The sequence below is a fragment of the Bos mutus genome, chromosome 15 (genome assembly GCF_027580195.1).
Source record: "Bos mutus isolate GX-2022 chromosome 15, NWIPB_WYAK_1.1, whole genome shotgun sequence".
In the NCBI taxonomy this organism is placed as follows: domain Eukaryota; kingdom Metazoa; phylum Chordata; class Mammalia; order Artiodactyla; family Bovidae; genus Bos; species Bos mutus.
Genome location: NC_091631.1, coordinates 31,137,537 through 31,154,222, shown reverse-complemented (window position 1 = coordinate 31,154,222; position 16,686 = coordinate 31,137,537). Strand labels below are relative to the sequence as shown.

At 37.6% G+C, this 16,686-nt stretch overlaps 1 protein-coding gene and 1 pseudogene across 1 annotated transcript in view; both read right to left on the bottom strand.

The window, feature by feature from the left end:
* The window catches only part of RRM1 (ribonucleotide reductase catalytic subunit M1), a 40,547-nt gene that overhangs the window by 8,808 nt on the left and 15,053 nt on the right, over positions 1-16,686 (bottom strand). Inside the window, exons 5-14 of the mRNA XM_005886649.3 lie at positions 16,440-16,499; positions 15,539-15,578; positions 15,131-15,293; positions 10,601-10,742; positions 8,257-8,340; positions 6,945-7,106; positions 6,502-6,581; positions 3,712-3,913; positions 955-1,104; positions 527-748 (exon numbers count right to left, since the gene is read on the bottom strand). Of these exons, the coding sequence (XP_005886711.2) occupies positions 527-748; positions 955-1,104; positions 3,712-3,913; positions 6,502-6,581; positions 6,945-7,106; positions 8,257-8,340; positions 10,601-10,742; positions 15,131-15,293; positions 15,539-15,578; positions 16,440-16,499 (1,305 nt within the window). The remainder of the gene's footprint in view (positions 1-526; positions 749-954; positions 1,105-3,711; positions 3,914-6,501; positions 6,582-6,944; positions 7,107-8,256; positions 8,341-10,600; positions 10,743-15,130; positions 15,294-15,538; positions 15,579-16,439; positions 16,500-16,686) is intronic.
* LOC138990996 (transcriptional enhancer factor TEF-4 pseudogene) lies at positions 3,922-6,489 on the bottom strand (annotated as a pseudogene).

Here is a 16,686-nt window from a genome sequence, read left to right as displayed (position 1 = left end):
TAATTAGTTTTAAATAAAAGAGATTTAAATAGAATATACTTTTTACTCCAGAGAACAAAAGGACTATATGAGCTTCAGATGTCTGGTGTAACAGATTACAACTTTAGTGGCTTAAAATAACAAAATTTATTCTCTTGCAGTCTTGGAGGCTGGAAGCCCAAATTCAATATGTTGGGAAGGCCCCCTCCATCCCCAGAGTCTAGGGGAGATTCGGTTCTTTGCCTCTCCCAGCTTCTAGTGGCTTCAATTCTCCTGGGCTGTGGCTACAGCTCTCCAACCTCTGCCTCTATGGTTGTGTTGCTCCTTCTTCTCTGTGTCTCTTGTAAGGACAACTGTGACTGTATTTAGGGCCCACCTGGATAATCCAGGATAATCTCCTCAATTACATCTGCAAAGATCCTTTTTACACCAAATAATTTAATAGTCAGAGGTTCCAGACATTAGGATGTGAACATCTTTTTGAGGGCTACCATTAAGCCTACTACAGGAACCCATAGGCAAAGAGAAATTTCATCCATATACTTACTCCTTTGCTGACTGGAGAGCCCTCATAGGTTTCATATGGGCCATACTCCTTGGCCAGGTCACAGCTGGCTTCCAAGGCTCCATAATAAATGGTTTCAAAGATCTGCTTATTCAATAATTGGGCCTCTGGACTCTCAAAAGGGTACCTCATCAGAATAAAAGCATCTGCCAGACCTTGTACCCCAATTCCAATGGGGCGATGGAGTTTATTCGACAAGCTAGCCTTTGTGCCAATAGATTTAGAAAAGAAAGAGATGACATTAATGATCAGTAAAACCAACATTCTGTACCAAATGACACACTCTCTATCTCAGTTTTCTCACACCATTCCAATCATTCCAATGATAACATGATGACTAGAAGACTATGATCAACTCCTTCCACCTTGGATTTCAATTATCACCAATAAGCAGAGAAATCTATTCATACCTCTGGGACAGGGTAGTAGTTAATATCAATAATTTTATTCAAGTTTCGGACAATGACTTTGGTGACTTCAGCCAACTTTGTAAAGTCATATGTGTGTTCTGATGTGACATACATATTCAGGGCCAGGGAAGCCAAGTTACAGACTGCAACCTAGAATTTGAAGAAAAAGGGTCAAGAATCACATGATTTTTATTTCAATGACACTACCCTGTACACCTCTAACACTTGTTGACATTAAAGTTTTAGTTTCTATCTTTGACTGCTTCCTCTTCACCATTCACCTGTTCATTTCTAAACCCCAGGACCTATTCCCATGTGTGAACAGTTACATGCACCAGTGAGACAGCTTAAGATGGGGGAAGAACCATACACTCCATAGTACAAGGCTCTTTACCAGACGTATGTCACTGTGCTATAATTTTTTATGTATGTCAGTAGATGTGCACTGTCTAATACAACAGCCACTAAATAAAAACTACATGAAATTTAAAATTGTTTCTCAATTGCACTAGTTAAATTTCAAATGCTCAGTAGCCACCCAATACAGAACATTTCTATCACTGTAAAAAGCTGTTCCAAATTACCCATGTCTACCTCATCCTCACTGAGACTCCAACAGCCCATAACAAAGGATCCAAGTTTGAATTTTAAAAAAGCTCTTTAGGTGATTCTTACTATACTAAGTGGTGAGCATTTTCAGGTTAGGGATCATATCTTTTTTATCCTTACATTTTCAGGACTAGCACCACCACACCTGGCATATAGCAAATGCTAAATAATACTGAATGAATATACTTCCTTCACCATTTTGATTATGACTCTCCCAATCCAAACTCTCAACTCCTCTCACCTAGACTCCTTCATGCCCTTCATACCTAATCAATTCTACACATGGTGACAAAGTACCCATTTTTAAAACATAGCTCGAATCACATAAGCCTGATAAATGCAAGGGAGAAAAATAAGGCAGGAAATTGGGGCTAAGCGTGGAAGGAGTGCCATTTTTAAATAGTCATCAAGGGAGACACCACTGAGAATGTGACATATGAAGAAAGAACTGAAGAAGTTAGAAAGCAAGTCACATGGCTCTCTGGGGAAAAGAGCATTTTACCACTCAAAACTCCTGCAGCAGGAGTATGAGAAATGGCAATGAAATTAGAAGGGATGGAGCACAGTGAGCAAGGGGAAAAATAAGAACAGATGAGGTGGGATACTCAATTGTGTACCATCTCACAGGGCATTATAAGGACAGAAATGAGGTAATGATACATACTACAGCATGGATAACTGACACAAAAGGCCCAATATTACATGATTCCATTCATACGGAATGCCCACAATAGACAAATCCAGAGACATAAAATAGATCAGTGTTGCCAGGGGATGGGTGAAGAGGGGAACAGACAGTGAATGCTAACAGGTACAAGGTTTCTTTCTGGGGTGGTGACAATGTTCTAGAATTAGTTATCAGTGATAGTTGTACAACTTTATGAATATACTAATAAAAAATCACAGAACTGTATCCTTTAGAAGGGTGAAATTTATGGTATGTGACTTATATCTCCATTTTTAAAAAATGAACAAACTCTGGATGGGTTGGAAAGTCAAAGATAAATATTGTGCAGAGAATGGTATGATCTGATTTTTGTTTTTAAAAAGGTCATTTTATTCTCTGTAATACAGTCTAACTATATAACAATATAAATATATGCCAATTTCCTCCAACTGAATTGTAAGTTTCTAGAGGGCAGGGATTGAGCCACATTCATTTGTATCTCAGAGCACCTAGTCCGGTGTCTTACATATGCCTGGTGGTCAGTAAACTTTGTTAAATCAAACTGCAAGCTCAGCAGTATGTTCAGCTCACTTACCATTTTCTTTGACTTTTCATCTGTCATGTTTTTAGGTCCTAGAATTCAGGATCTGTTCCTTCCTCCTCATTTTCATAGCTTACATCCAATATCCACACAGTCTGTCATCTGACTAACGCAACAATCTCTATAAAGTAACTTCCAACTGCTTCTCACACCAAGCCATTCTATAACCAGAATCAAGAGCTATCCTTCCCATCCTAGCAATGCTATTTTCCTTTCAAAAATCTACAAGGGCTTTCCTATGTCTGAAATATGCCAGCTTTCACGTACTTTCTCTCTTCCCTCAACCACAGCCATCCCTCCTTTAATATATCTGCTCCATCACAATAAACTTACTTTCCACTCCCTGCGCAAAACCTATCCCTGTCTCTAATCTGTCATACTGGTGGTTCTTCCCAAATAGAAAGCTTTTTCATAAACTTCTTTTTAAAATAACCAAATCTATATCCCATTTCCAGCCTTGCCTCTTCTATGAATGGCCTTAAAGATTTGAGATGAGAATTTTGTCTCACATTCACTGAAAGGACTCTCATGCTTACATATTTTAAACTGAATACACACTCTAACACGTTACTGTGTTTGTCCTAACTCTAACCTAAATAATTATGTATTGCTATTTTTCTCATGAAAAGATTATTACAACAATGTGTGTGTAAGAAAAAGTCTACAGTCTTTTCTATATGGCTAAGACTAGAAGATTTTTAAGGGCACACGTCATACCTCTTCCTTCCTTTATAATCTATTTCAGTGCCCTTCTGCTTACAGCAAGCTATGAATACTCCCTTCACTCAACTCAAGGGAAATCAAGTGAGAGATTCACAAACAATTCACAAACTCCTAAGATTCTTCTCTCAGTACCTGAGGCAGAAGTTTTTCTACCTACCTCATCTTTGCTGGTATACTCTACTATTTCTGTGCACAGGTTGCTGCATTTGATGGTTCCCAAGTTCTGCTGGTTGCTCTTCCGATTACAGGAATCTTTGTAGAGCATATACGGGGTACCTGTCTCTGTCTGAGACTCAATGATGGCATACCAAAGCTGCTGAGCTTTTATAACTTTGCGGACACGACCTTCTTTCTCATACCTGGAAGGCAAAGCTAGTATTATTTTAATATTCCCTAAGAAAATCTTTATTGCAGACAACATGAAGAGAAGCACCAAAATATAAAATATTGAAAACTCTTAAATTTTTACTAAGTTTTGCTAAGGGAAAAAAATTAGGAATATGATACACATTTTACTATGGCTAAAGCCAGACTCACTAAATCAATAATACCTTCCTTAATAAAAAGGAACAAAGACTGAAGTAGTTAAATAGTGCCATTGTGCTACAGCAGTACTCTGGTGCTATTACTTAATGAACTTCTGACACGTGCACCCCAGTTGCTCTCAATTCCTGTGTATAATACAAAAGCATAACTTGCTTTATCAAATGTACTTTATAACAAAGCAAATTAATAACTCTGCATTAATTGTTTAGAGGATCTATTAAAATATGATTTAACTTGAACACCTATTTACATGTCCCAAAGATTTTTGTTCTGTTTCTTAATAATTATCTTTTGTTATATTAAAAAAGAAATATTTCCAGGGCCCACCTGGTCTGCTCCTGCACAGAAAGGGTTAACTTTCAACATTCGATTATCAGGGTACTGGGATGCGGGTGGTAAGGAAAGGCAGACTGGCAAGAGGGAGGGCGCTTAACAACAGAGAGGGACAAGCCAATGTGTAACTGCTGCTGCTGGGGGCCCTCCAAAACATCCAAAACAGAAAAGGGGGAGGGTGCCTGTTAGAGACAGAACCAGTGGTGTCCCAAGGGTTGTCATACTTCTGTTCCCTGTGTCTAATACTCTGGAGTGATCTGTGCTTTCAGAGACCTCTGTGAGGTTCCAATGTCAGGATCCATCCTTTCCTCACAGTCCCAGCACGTTCAACTCACAACACAGTTTTTAAGGAGCAGCCCCTCCCCAAGTAAGAGGAAAGCTGTAGGTCCTTCCTGAGAGGAGGGTATTCTGGGGATGAGCCACTCCTGGGGTCCCCCTTCAGTCCCTAACCAGGCAGTAAATGTGGTGCTGGGCACCCTGTTCACTGGTAAAGACCTCGAAGATGTAGGCAGTGCAGAGCAGCAGTTCCTAGGTGTCTCTGTGTCACCACCCGGAGGATGGTAAAGTTCTCCAGGATGCTGTTCATCGCATGGCGCTCCAGCAGCTGCCGCAGCTTGTGAGAAAATTCACCAGGTGCTTGCACGTGGGTGAGTGCAACATGTGGTACACAAACCTCCCATCCTCCATCAGGGCATGTTCTGTCTACACCTTTTCCACCACCTGCTTGCCAAAGGAGCAGACCTTAAAGGAACAGGCAAGGGTCACGTGGTCCAGGCTCTCATACTGGCTGCTCTCTCCACAGAAGCCACTGCTGCCGCTGGCGGCCCCACCTCCTCACCACTTGGGCCCTAGGTCAGGTCCACCCAGAACCTGACCAGGAAGAAAGTATGGCTGGCCCCACGGTCACACAGCTCCTACAGCCCCTCTTTTTTCAGGGAATTTGTCATAAATCTGTCAGATGTCCACATTCTCGAGGCAGGGCACTCCAGGGTTGGGGCAGCGCAGGCTGATGTGTACAAACAGGTGCTGTGACCGAGCAGTGCCCAGAGCCCAAGCCTACCAGGCTGGGGGTGATGTGGCAGGTGGGAGCAAAGCAAAGGATGAGAGGGCTTGGGAAGCTCATACCCTGGCAGAGCAGTAGATGGAGGATTCAGTGACAAGAACAGTGTTTTGAGAATGGCTTCACATCTGGAACATTCCAGGAGGGCCCAGAAGCCCCGACCTAAAATGGAAAGGTTCTGGGGCCTGAGGACTGGTGGGATCCAGTCTGGCCTGCAGGGAAGGTGCTGAGATGAGCTGGGCAAAGGACACAGAAGTCATTGTCTGGAAAGCCTTGTCCTTGGAAACCTGGTCCACATTCAGTGCCTTGAGCATCAGCTGGATTTCCCCAGACCTCCCCTGGACCAAAGCCTGGACATGACTAGAGACTGTTTGCGAGTTTAGGTCTTCCATGTTCTCAGTTTGATGTTGCAGGCAATCAGTTTATCACAACCATACAACCTGACTCCATTGAATAAGATTTTCCACTGGCCACAGGATAGGTAAGAGGCCGTGGCCTCCTGGAAGCTCTGCTCAATGTCTGTACTCCAGACACCCTCTGTATCTGTCAGGGCCCTCATCGCCCCCCACCCCCTCACTGCCCTCCTCGCTTCCTTCCATACTTTCTGTCCAGCCACTGCCATTGGGGGTGTTCCCCTACCTGGGCATCCTGGCCATGGGGCTGGAGGGAAGTTTGTCATGAGTAATTTTTTTGGCCATGCCACGCAGCATGCTGGATCTTAGTTCCCCAATCGGGGATCAAATCTGTGGCCTCTGCAGTGGTAGAGTGGAGTCTTAACCACTGGACAGCCAGGGAAGTCCCTCCAAAGTTTTAATAAAGACAAACCAAAATTTTGGTGAAGATTCAGGAAGAAAACACACTAAAACAAAATTACTAGTCACATTCTCTTCTAGATGCTTCTGAAGAATCCTAGAAACTAGGCTAATAATTGACATAGTTTTGAAATTTACATCCTATAAATAAAAGAAACAAGGTTAAAACATTATTACTTTTGTATTTTTTCCATACCTTTCATATAGCTTCTCAAATTCTTCTCCCCAGACCTCATCCAGACCAGGACATTCATTTGGACACATCAAAGACCAGTCCTGCCAAGGGAAGAAGAATACCAACCATAAGAAACTTCAAATAACCAATCACACATGGTCCATTAGGAATACTACAAGGGAGAGGGTGGCCTCCATAGACTGTCTTAAAATTCTGCTTCAGAAATAATATTTAGGCTCAAGTCCAAACATCTAGTTCTGCCTATTTGTTCGTGACTCCTAAAGCATTTAGAGCATCTGCTTTAGAAAATAAAAATCCAAGAAGGCAAGAAAGCCATCTCTTGCTCAGCATGCCTTGCTGTTGCATAACATATAGGTAGATTCTTCCTAAGCATGATTTAAGATGATTGAGGAGAAAACTCATATGAACCAAGTTGTTATTACTAACAAGTAACTATCTCTCACCTGATTAGTCTCCACTCGCTTCATGAAGAGATCTGGAATCCAAAGGGCAAAGAAAAGGTCCCTGGCACGCTGCTCTTCCTTTCCTGTGTTCTTCTTTAAATCAAGGAACTCAAAGATGTCTAAATGCCAAGGTTCCAGGTAAATAGCAAATGCCCCAGGTCGCTAAAGGTAAATAAATCATTATTCTTTTCAGAATCAGAATGAAATAAAGGAACTTCATATTTTCCAAAGCACTTCAATAATATCTTCTTGGATCTTCACTACAATTAATGAATTACATGAGATAATACAAATAAAAGTACTATAAAATATAAAGTAGTAGAAAAATACTACTACTTTATATTTTATAGTATACAATACAATCCTAGGTGTAAAAAAAGAACAATTAACACAAAGAAAATGTAGAACAAGAAAGACTAAATAATTTATCCAAAGTGACACAGTGAACTAGAGATGAAGCTTCCTCTTCAGCTGTCATGCAGCTCACTTTACACTCTGTGACGTGTATGTAAAGCCCCAAAAATTGCTTTAACTTTGACAATAAGTTGTGCTTTTTATTAAAGATCACAAAAAGGTGGTATGTCTTATCAAGGTCCTCACAGATTCCATTAGATAGGCTAGATGGCTGCAAAGTATCCTGCTGATAACATTGGAAAAATGGCCCAGTACTCTCTATTTTTCCCTCTATAAAACAGGCCAAGTTTTGCTTTTTGTCTCTTTTTTTTTTTAATAAAAACCTAGAAAAAATATTACAACCCCTTTTCAAGATTAGGTATCAATATGTGCTTAATTGCTCAGACGTGTCCAACTGTTTGCGAGCCCATGGACTATAGCCTGCCAGGCTCCTATGTCTATGGGGATTCTCCAGCCAAGAATTCTGGAGTGGGTCGCCATGCCCTCCCTCCAAGGTATCAATATGAGTCACCACTTTAGAAATTCTTTGCAAATAAACTGTCTTGTAAGAAAGCTGACTAGATCACTGGCTGCCTGGAGCCAAGGATAACGTATGTATGTGTAGGAGTGATGGATGATTAATACAAAGGTACACAAGGAGACACACTGGTGTCTGTGTTCTATGGCTTGACTGGTGTGATTACACAAGAATATAATCATCAAATTATATATGTATAATATATATTGTATATGTATACTTCAAGTGTCTATACTTTAAGTAAAAAGTATACACACATTAAATTGATCATAAAAGTGGAAAAAAACAGAGTTGTTAGAAACATACATAGTGAGCTATCTTATTATAGCTTATATGAGATTTTCAGTTCTGATTTCTAGGGCTTTCACTCACAAAGCATACCTTGTTTCCACCTTGATCCACATATCGAGCTGTGTTGTTATATACTCTCAGCATCGGTACAAGACCATTGGAATTGCCATTAGTCTGAAAAAGAAACAGGATAAAGTCATCCAGAGGAACAAGAGGGGGTCAGCAAGGAAAAGAAGAAGATGGCTCAACAGCAGGCAAATTACTCTCTCCCAGTCTAGTGTCATCTGCTCCCCATCTCTACCTCTGCTTTGAAAACATAATGCCCAACATAAAACTGTGGAATAAATTACAAATATGTACAACATTATTTCATGGCATCTCTAGCTTACGATGAGAAATAACTATAAGTCAAACGAATCCAAAATCAGCATAGTTGAATTTAAACCCCCATACTTTCAAAAGGTCATCATATAATGAAATACTTTGGGTAGAGTAAAAACCCTACTACAGTATATTTTTCCCAAAAGAATTCAAGGCGATTTATAGTAAGAATTATATGCAGTGGATAAATCAAGACAATAAGGCAAATGGAGATTCTCCAATAAATACATTCTAGAATGAAGATGAGATACCTATCAATTTTTTAAAATAATCATTCTAACCCAAGGCAAGCCTTTAAGCAGAAAGGTAATGAACACCACATAACAGAATGGTTTTCTTCTGGACTCTCTTTCTATAGGGCGAGACATTTTCTTCACCTTATAGAGGAGGAAACAACTCAGAGAAGTAAAATAACTTCTATTAGGCCACACTACTAGTAATTAGTAGAGACAGGATTTAAATCCAGGTCTTACTCAAAATCATTACCTTTTTTCTTTTGTTTTTTAAATTGAAGTATGGTTGATTTACAATATTGTTATTAGTTTCAGGTATACAGCATAGTGATTCAGTATTTTATACTGAATGTGATTTCAGCATATTATACTCCATTATACGTTATTATAATACAATGGGTATAATTCTCTATTCTATACAGTATATCCTTGCTTAAATATTTTATATATAGTAGTTTATATATCAGTTAATGCCATATCCCTAATTTGTCACTCCCTGCTTCCCTGACCATTTGGTAACCATAAGTTTGTCTTCTTTATCTGTGAGTCTGTTTCTGTCATGCATACGCATTCATTTGCATTATTTTTAAGATTCCACCCAAAACCATGATCTTGACTCCCAGTGAATAGTGAACTAAAAGAGCTGAAATTTCCCTCATAAAGTATTAATGATTAAGCTTGAACCCTGGCTCTATCACATATTAAATGACTAATCTCTGGAAGTAATTTAACTTTGTAAGCTTCAGCTTCCTCACTTGTAAAATGAAAACAACAGTGGCTATACTCACAAAGTCACTGTAAGGAGTAAAGTTTACTGTGTTTGTAATATCTATCTATCTCATAAGGTTGTAGTAATTCACATAAAATTTTTATAACATTTAGCATATAGTAAGCAATGAATCCGAAGAATTGATGCTTTTGAACTGTGGTGTTGGAGAAGACTCTTGAGAGTCCCTTGGACTGCAAGGAGATCCAACCAGTCCATTCTAAAGATCAGTCCCTGGTGTTCTGTGGAAGGAATGATGTTAAAGCTGAAACTCCGTACTTTGGCCACCTCATGCGAAGAGTTGACTCATTAGAAAAGACTTTGATGCTGGGAGGGATTGGGGGCAGGAGGAGAAGGGGACGACAGAGGATGAGATGGCTGAATGGCATCACCGACTCAATGGACGTGAGTTTGAGTGAACTCTGGGAGTTGGTGATGGACAGTGAGGCCTGGCGTGCTGCAATTCATGGGGTCACAAAGAGTCGGACACAACTCAGCGACTGAACTGAACTGAAGCAATGAATAATAAAAGCTATTAATATTATTATTGCTAAAGTAAATCAGAATTCCAAAATCTGAGCTAAAAAGGACCCTGCTGCTGCTGCTAAGTCGCTTCAGTCGTGTTCGACTCTGTGCAACCCCACAGACGGCAGCCCGCTAGGCTCCTCTGTCCCTGGGATTCTCCAGGCAAGAATAATGGAGTGGGTTGTCATTTCCTTCTCCAATGCATGAAAGTGAAAAGTGAAAGTGAAGTCGCTCAGTCGTGCCCGACTCTTAGCGACCCCATGGACTACAGCCTACCAGGCTCCTCCGTCCATGGGATTTTCCAGGCAAGAATACTGGAGTGGGAAAAAGGACCCTAGAGCCCAACTAACCAACCTCTAATAAGATAGAAGTAGTGAACTCACTCATTGTAAGTTGCACAGCCAGCTAGTAATTAACAGAGATCCAGGTCTCCCACACTCCCGCAAATGCCTTCTCAACCACAACCCTGGTTGTTTATGGACTTGAGTCCCTCCAGCCACATATTTTTAGTCACACAACAGAAGCTTACCCCAGCAATGTAGCTGCCAGTAGCTCGAATACAACTCACAGCAACACCAATTCCACCAGCGGACTTGGAAATCAATGCACACTGCTTTAGAGTGTCATAAATGCCTTCAATGCTATCATCTTTCATACTCAGAAGGAAACAGCTATAGGGGGAAAAAGTCACAATTCAGCAAGGAAATGAAGGAGAGTCAAAAAACAACTATGTAATTCAAAGAGAATAAGGCAAATAAATGATCTAAAACTTACAAATTTTTTTTTAGAAGGAAAAAAAAATTTTTTTAGATGTTTTTAGAAGGAAAAAGAACCAAAACCTGGATATGACACAATGAAACATATCAGCATACATTGTTTTAAAATCATCTTGCCATCTACTCTAGATGATGAGCCTACATGAAAGTCTTAGGGATAGGTAAATATTAGCTTACCTATTCACCGGATTACAAATGTGTCATTATAACATTTTCTGATATAAATTCCTAAGCATACTTAACATCTTTTCAAGCCAAGAAATTTAAACATTTATGAAAAAAAACCCCACCAATCCAATAATGAACCAAATTTGATATGTCCATCAAAATTTAGCTCCCTTACAGTCTTTTTAAAGACAATCCTTCTACCTGTGATTTGAATCTCATCCTCCTACTCCAGGACCCTTATTCTACCAATGATTCCTTTTACCAACTTTAATATTCATCCAAACAAATAGACTTTATCTTTTGACTTTTTCTACTGAATATTCAGACATTCACAAATAACAGAGAATTTATAACATATACTTTGTACTTACCATCTGCCTCAAGAAATTTGATACTACAAATATAACCTAATATAATATATATATATATAATATATGCTGTTTCCATGCTTTCTACGTTCCTTTAGCATTTACATATGTTCCACATTTTTAAAAAATTTCTGGTTTCATACTATTGTTCTGCAACCCGCTTTTATTTAACTCAGTATTGTTTTAGAGAGTCATTCCTACTGATATAGGACTAGTTTATTTTCATTGCTGTAAGGTATTCCATTGTATGAATATACCAATATATTTGTCCATTTGCCTGCTGGTGGACATTTAGATTATTTCCAACTTGTTTGCTATTCTAAACAATGCTCCTGTGGAAGTTTTTAAACATATCTCCTTGTGTTTATATCTAAGGATTGTCTATGGGGTGTAAACCTAGGAAAGGAATTTCTGAGTCAAAAGATATGTATGTGTTCCACTTTACTAAAGAGTCTCCAAAGTGAATGAGTAAGTATACTATATCAATCAATGCATGAGCCTGCCCACATGCTTACCAATACTTAGTTCATCAGCCTTTTAACTTGTATCAATCTGTTGGGTATGAAATATCTCATTATGATGTTAATTTTCACTTTCTTAATTAAAAGCAAAGTTTAACATCATCTCACGTGTTTAACAGCCAATCAGTTTCTTCTACAAATTAGCCCATGTTTCTATTTGGTTTTGTGTCTTTTTCTTATAATCTTTCAACAGTTAACGTACATTGCAAGTTTCCTCTCACCATCTGAAATCTTTTTCACTGTATTTGGTTTGCTGAAGTTTAAAATTTTAATGTAGTCAATTTGTCCTTTATGTTGTTTGCTTATTATATCTATTTTAAGAAACCTTTCACTCCTCGGAGGTCATATATATTCTATCAAGATGTAAGTTGATAGTTATGACGTCTGCAACTCGCTGTCAAATGACTTAGCCAAAAATATTTTTAATTTTAAAGACAAAAATAAAAAATACATGTATATGCAAAATATCAGTACTTTTTAAAATCTAGGCATAAGTGGGTGTATGAGTGGAGTTCACTCCTTTTCTTCAAATTTTTCTAAATGTTTGAAATTCATATTAAAAAGCTGGGGAGGAAAATATTTATTTTTTCTACATGTTCTTCTAAAAGATTTTACTTTCATATTTATATTTTTTTCTTGAATTTATTTCTGTATATGACATGAAGAAAGGAAATCTAATTATACATTTCCCTATAGGATAACCAATTTTCCTAGTACTGTTTTCCCAATGAAATGCAATGACATCTGTTATTCATCAAGTTCTCATACAATCCACAAAGTAGGGTGTTTACTCTAGGATAGATAAACATAGATTTATAGTAGTCCTGAATATAGCAGGACTTTTTCTTCAAAACTATCTTGCTATTTATATTAATTTCTTGTGGCTACCCTAACAAATGCCACTAACTTGGTGGCTTAAAATAGAAATTAATTCTCTCACAGTTTAGGAGGTAAGAAGCTCAGCATCAGTTTCACTGGGCCAAAATCAAGAACATTCCTCCAGAGGCTCTAGTGGAGAACATTCCTAGACGAGCCAGCTTCTGGGCTCCTCTGCTTATAGCTACCTCACTCCAATTTCTGTCTCTATCTACATACTGCCTTCTTTTCTCTGTATGTCTTATATTTCCCTTAGCCTCTGTCTTATAAGGATATTTTTTATTAGATTCAGGGCCCACCTGAATAATTTGGGATAATCTCCCTATGTCAAGATCTTTCTTGGAGGGGGAAAATGACAACCCACTCCAATATTCTTGCCTGGAAAATACCATGGACAGAGAAGCTTGGCGGGCCACAGTCCATGGATTTGCAAAAGAGTCAGAAACAACTATCTGACTAAATAATAATATGGATTTGTCAGTTTCTGTTTTGTGGATACTCTAAGAAGCTAAATAATTAAAAGTATTATTTGTGATTAAAAAAAAAAAAAGATCTTAGTCATACCTGAAAAACTGTTTTTCCTTATAAGGTAACATTTATAAATTTCAGGGATTAGGATTTGGTGTATTTGACCAGCACTAGATTATTCTTAGCCATTTGCTCCTCCATATTTATTTCAGAATCAGCATGTTGAAATTCTGACTGGAATTACACTGAATCTGTAGATTAACTTGGGAAAAACTGACATTGTTATAACATTAAATCCATTTATGAAAATATGATCACTCTCGATTTGTTATATAACGTCCTTCAATTACGTTTTAGAATTTTTTCCTTAAAAGCTTTGCACACCTTTCATTAGATTTATTCCTGAGTACCTTCCACTATTACACATTTTAAAATTTAAATCTTCTTTTTTTGGTTTCGTTTTTTATTTGCTGTGTCCAACTCTTTTGCAACCCCATGGGCTGTAGCCCACCAGGCTCCTCTGTCCATGGGATATCACAGGCAAGAACACTAGAATGGGTTGCCACATCCTTCTTTAAGAGATCTTCCCAACACAGGGATTGAACCCATGTCCTCTGCATTGGCAGGCGAATTCTTTATCACTGAGTCATGGGAAGCTCCTTAAATCTTCTAACAGCTAAAGTACAAAAATTCAATTAATTAATTTATGTTGAATTTATATCCAGATATTCTACTGAAGGGCTTCCCTGGTGTCTCAGATGGTAAAGAATCTGCCTGCAATGCAGGAGACCCAGGTTTGATCCCTGGGTCAGGAAGATTCCCTGGAGAAGGGAATGGCTACCCAATCCAGTATTCTTGCCTGGAGAATTCCATGGACAGACGAGCCTGGCAGGCTATAGTCCATGGGATTGCAAAGAGTCGGACACAACTGAGCAATTAACGTACACACACACACATTCTGCTGAAATCCTTTTACTTCTAATAACTTGTCTATAGATGCTCTTGAGGAATCTTTAGTTTCATTCCCTCATTTCCAACCATTTTTTTTCTTATCTTACAATTACAATGCTGGCTCAGGCCTCCACTACAATGCTAAAAACAGAGGTCCAACAGATCTAAGTTTTTAGTGGATATCTTTTACCAAAGAAAGGAAGTTATTTTCTACATCTATTTTGCTATTTTTTTATGAAAGTATTAAATGATATAAAATGTTAGGGCAATGAATTACATTAATACACTTTTTGATGTTAGCATATTCTTCAATTCCTGGGATAACCCAACTTGCTTAGGGTGTATTAGCTGTTTTTTTTTTTTTTAATACATTACTGGACTCTGTTCCAGTGTTTCCTTTCTCAGAAAATGACACCATAATAAATCTTGTTATTTACCCATAAACTCAGGAACCACTCTTTGAATGACTCATTCAAATCATCAATTCTGTCAATTTTACCTCCTAAATCTCTTAAATCAGTCTACTTCTCTCAATCTCTACTTTCACTTCCCTAACCCAAAATACCTACTCTCATACAGACTACTACTAGAATCCTCTAATTATTATCAGAAAATACTTTATTGAGATATAATTCACATACCATACAATTCTCCATTTAAAGTGTACAACTGATGGGTTTTAGTATATTTACAGAGTTGTACAACCATCACCAGAAACAAGCTTAAAATTTCACTACTGGCGTTTGTCTCTCATCAATTTGTTTACCACAATGCAATAAGAGAGTTTTTCAGAAAGTAAATCTCATTTAATGATTAAATGTTTATCAAATTAATTTTTATGTGATGAACTGTCTAGTTTCTTCAGGTCAAGGTTTATTTCCCTAGTCAAAAGCATTTTAGGATGTTAAAAGTGACTATAGGTGACATATACCTAGAAAGTTGTGGGCGGTTGGTACCAGCATTGAAGAGAGTGGGAGAGGCATGGGTAAACCACTTCTCAGAAAGAAGGTTGTAGGTTTCAATAGCAGCATCAATATCTTCTTTGTGAATCCCCACAGATACCCTCATCAACATGTGTTGTGGTCTTTCAGCCACTAAAAACAAGATAAATTTTTCACATGAAAACTAGGCTGAGATATGTACTTGAGTCTAAAAAAAGGAACAACAAAAGAAATTTAAAAAATTTTATACCAATAAGCAGCAAGATTATTCATAAACTAAACCTAAAGTTTAAAGTGTTACTTAGAGTTTAAATAGAAATGTTAAGGCAAATAGCTTAAAGTTCTATTTTCAATACAATGAACAGAAAATATAACACACAAACACATTCATGTCTCACCCTTCCCATTGATCTTCAACAAATAGGATCGCTCCAGTGTCTAGAAAAAGCAAAACAACCGAAAAACTTCCAGAGCATAGTTTTTAAAGACATAGTAGACATATCATTCACAATATGCAACTGTTTAAATCTACTCAGTTTTTAAAATAATCTTAAATGACAAGAATATCGTATTTATATTTACTAGCTTTAGCTTAGAACATTATCAATTGACTATTTTTTCGGAAAAGAATGCCTGAAAATTTCTGGAAAAAGCTAACTCTACATTAATATGTATAATGTTAATAGCAGAAGTTGTGGTATTCACTATATTATAATGGTTCATATCATTAACATTTATAAAATCCTTAAAACAGCCTAGGTACTGATCAAAGCAACAAACACACACTCACTTAAACTTCAAGAGCATTTGATATTGAAATTTTATTATTATCCCCATTCTAAAGATGAGAAAACTGAAGGACAAAGGGATTAAGTACCTTGCTAATAAGAAATGAAGCAGTGATTTGAACCTAGGTGGTCTGACATCAGCATCCACATTCTCAATCACTATATAACAGTTTATCAACAAAAAAGTACCTAGAAAATCACTTAGCACATAGTAGGAATTCAATAAATAGTTGTTGCATATACAGAATAATATTGAATCATTCTGACAAATTACTTGCATAACTCCACAGGTATCCAGAAATAGTATTTGGAAAATTTGAAAACTGCAAATGAATAAGCTATCTTTCTTTAATTCAAACAATCACCACTACCCTAACCACACTAATCCCTCAGGACCATCCCAACTCCCAACAAATTACTACCTTTATAATTATATCACTAAAACATAAACAAAAAACTGCATTTCCTAACTGAAGAAGGAATTCCCACTTATTTGAAACCCATTATTTACCTTAAAGCCAAAGTAATTATAAGAGAAATCTCGGTCATAGATAATTGCAGAATTCAGGCGCTGGTGAAGGTTTAAAAAAACAAAAACCCATAATTAAGATAATTAGACTTATTTTCACAAAATTTGTTACCTTTCAGCCCTGATTTCAGAACTAAAATTGATACAGGATACAAGAGATAACACTAAGTATTATTGTTGTAGAATAGAAATCCATACCTAATATTAAGGAAAAAAATTATATAAATTG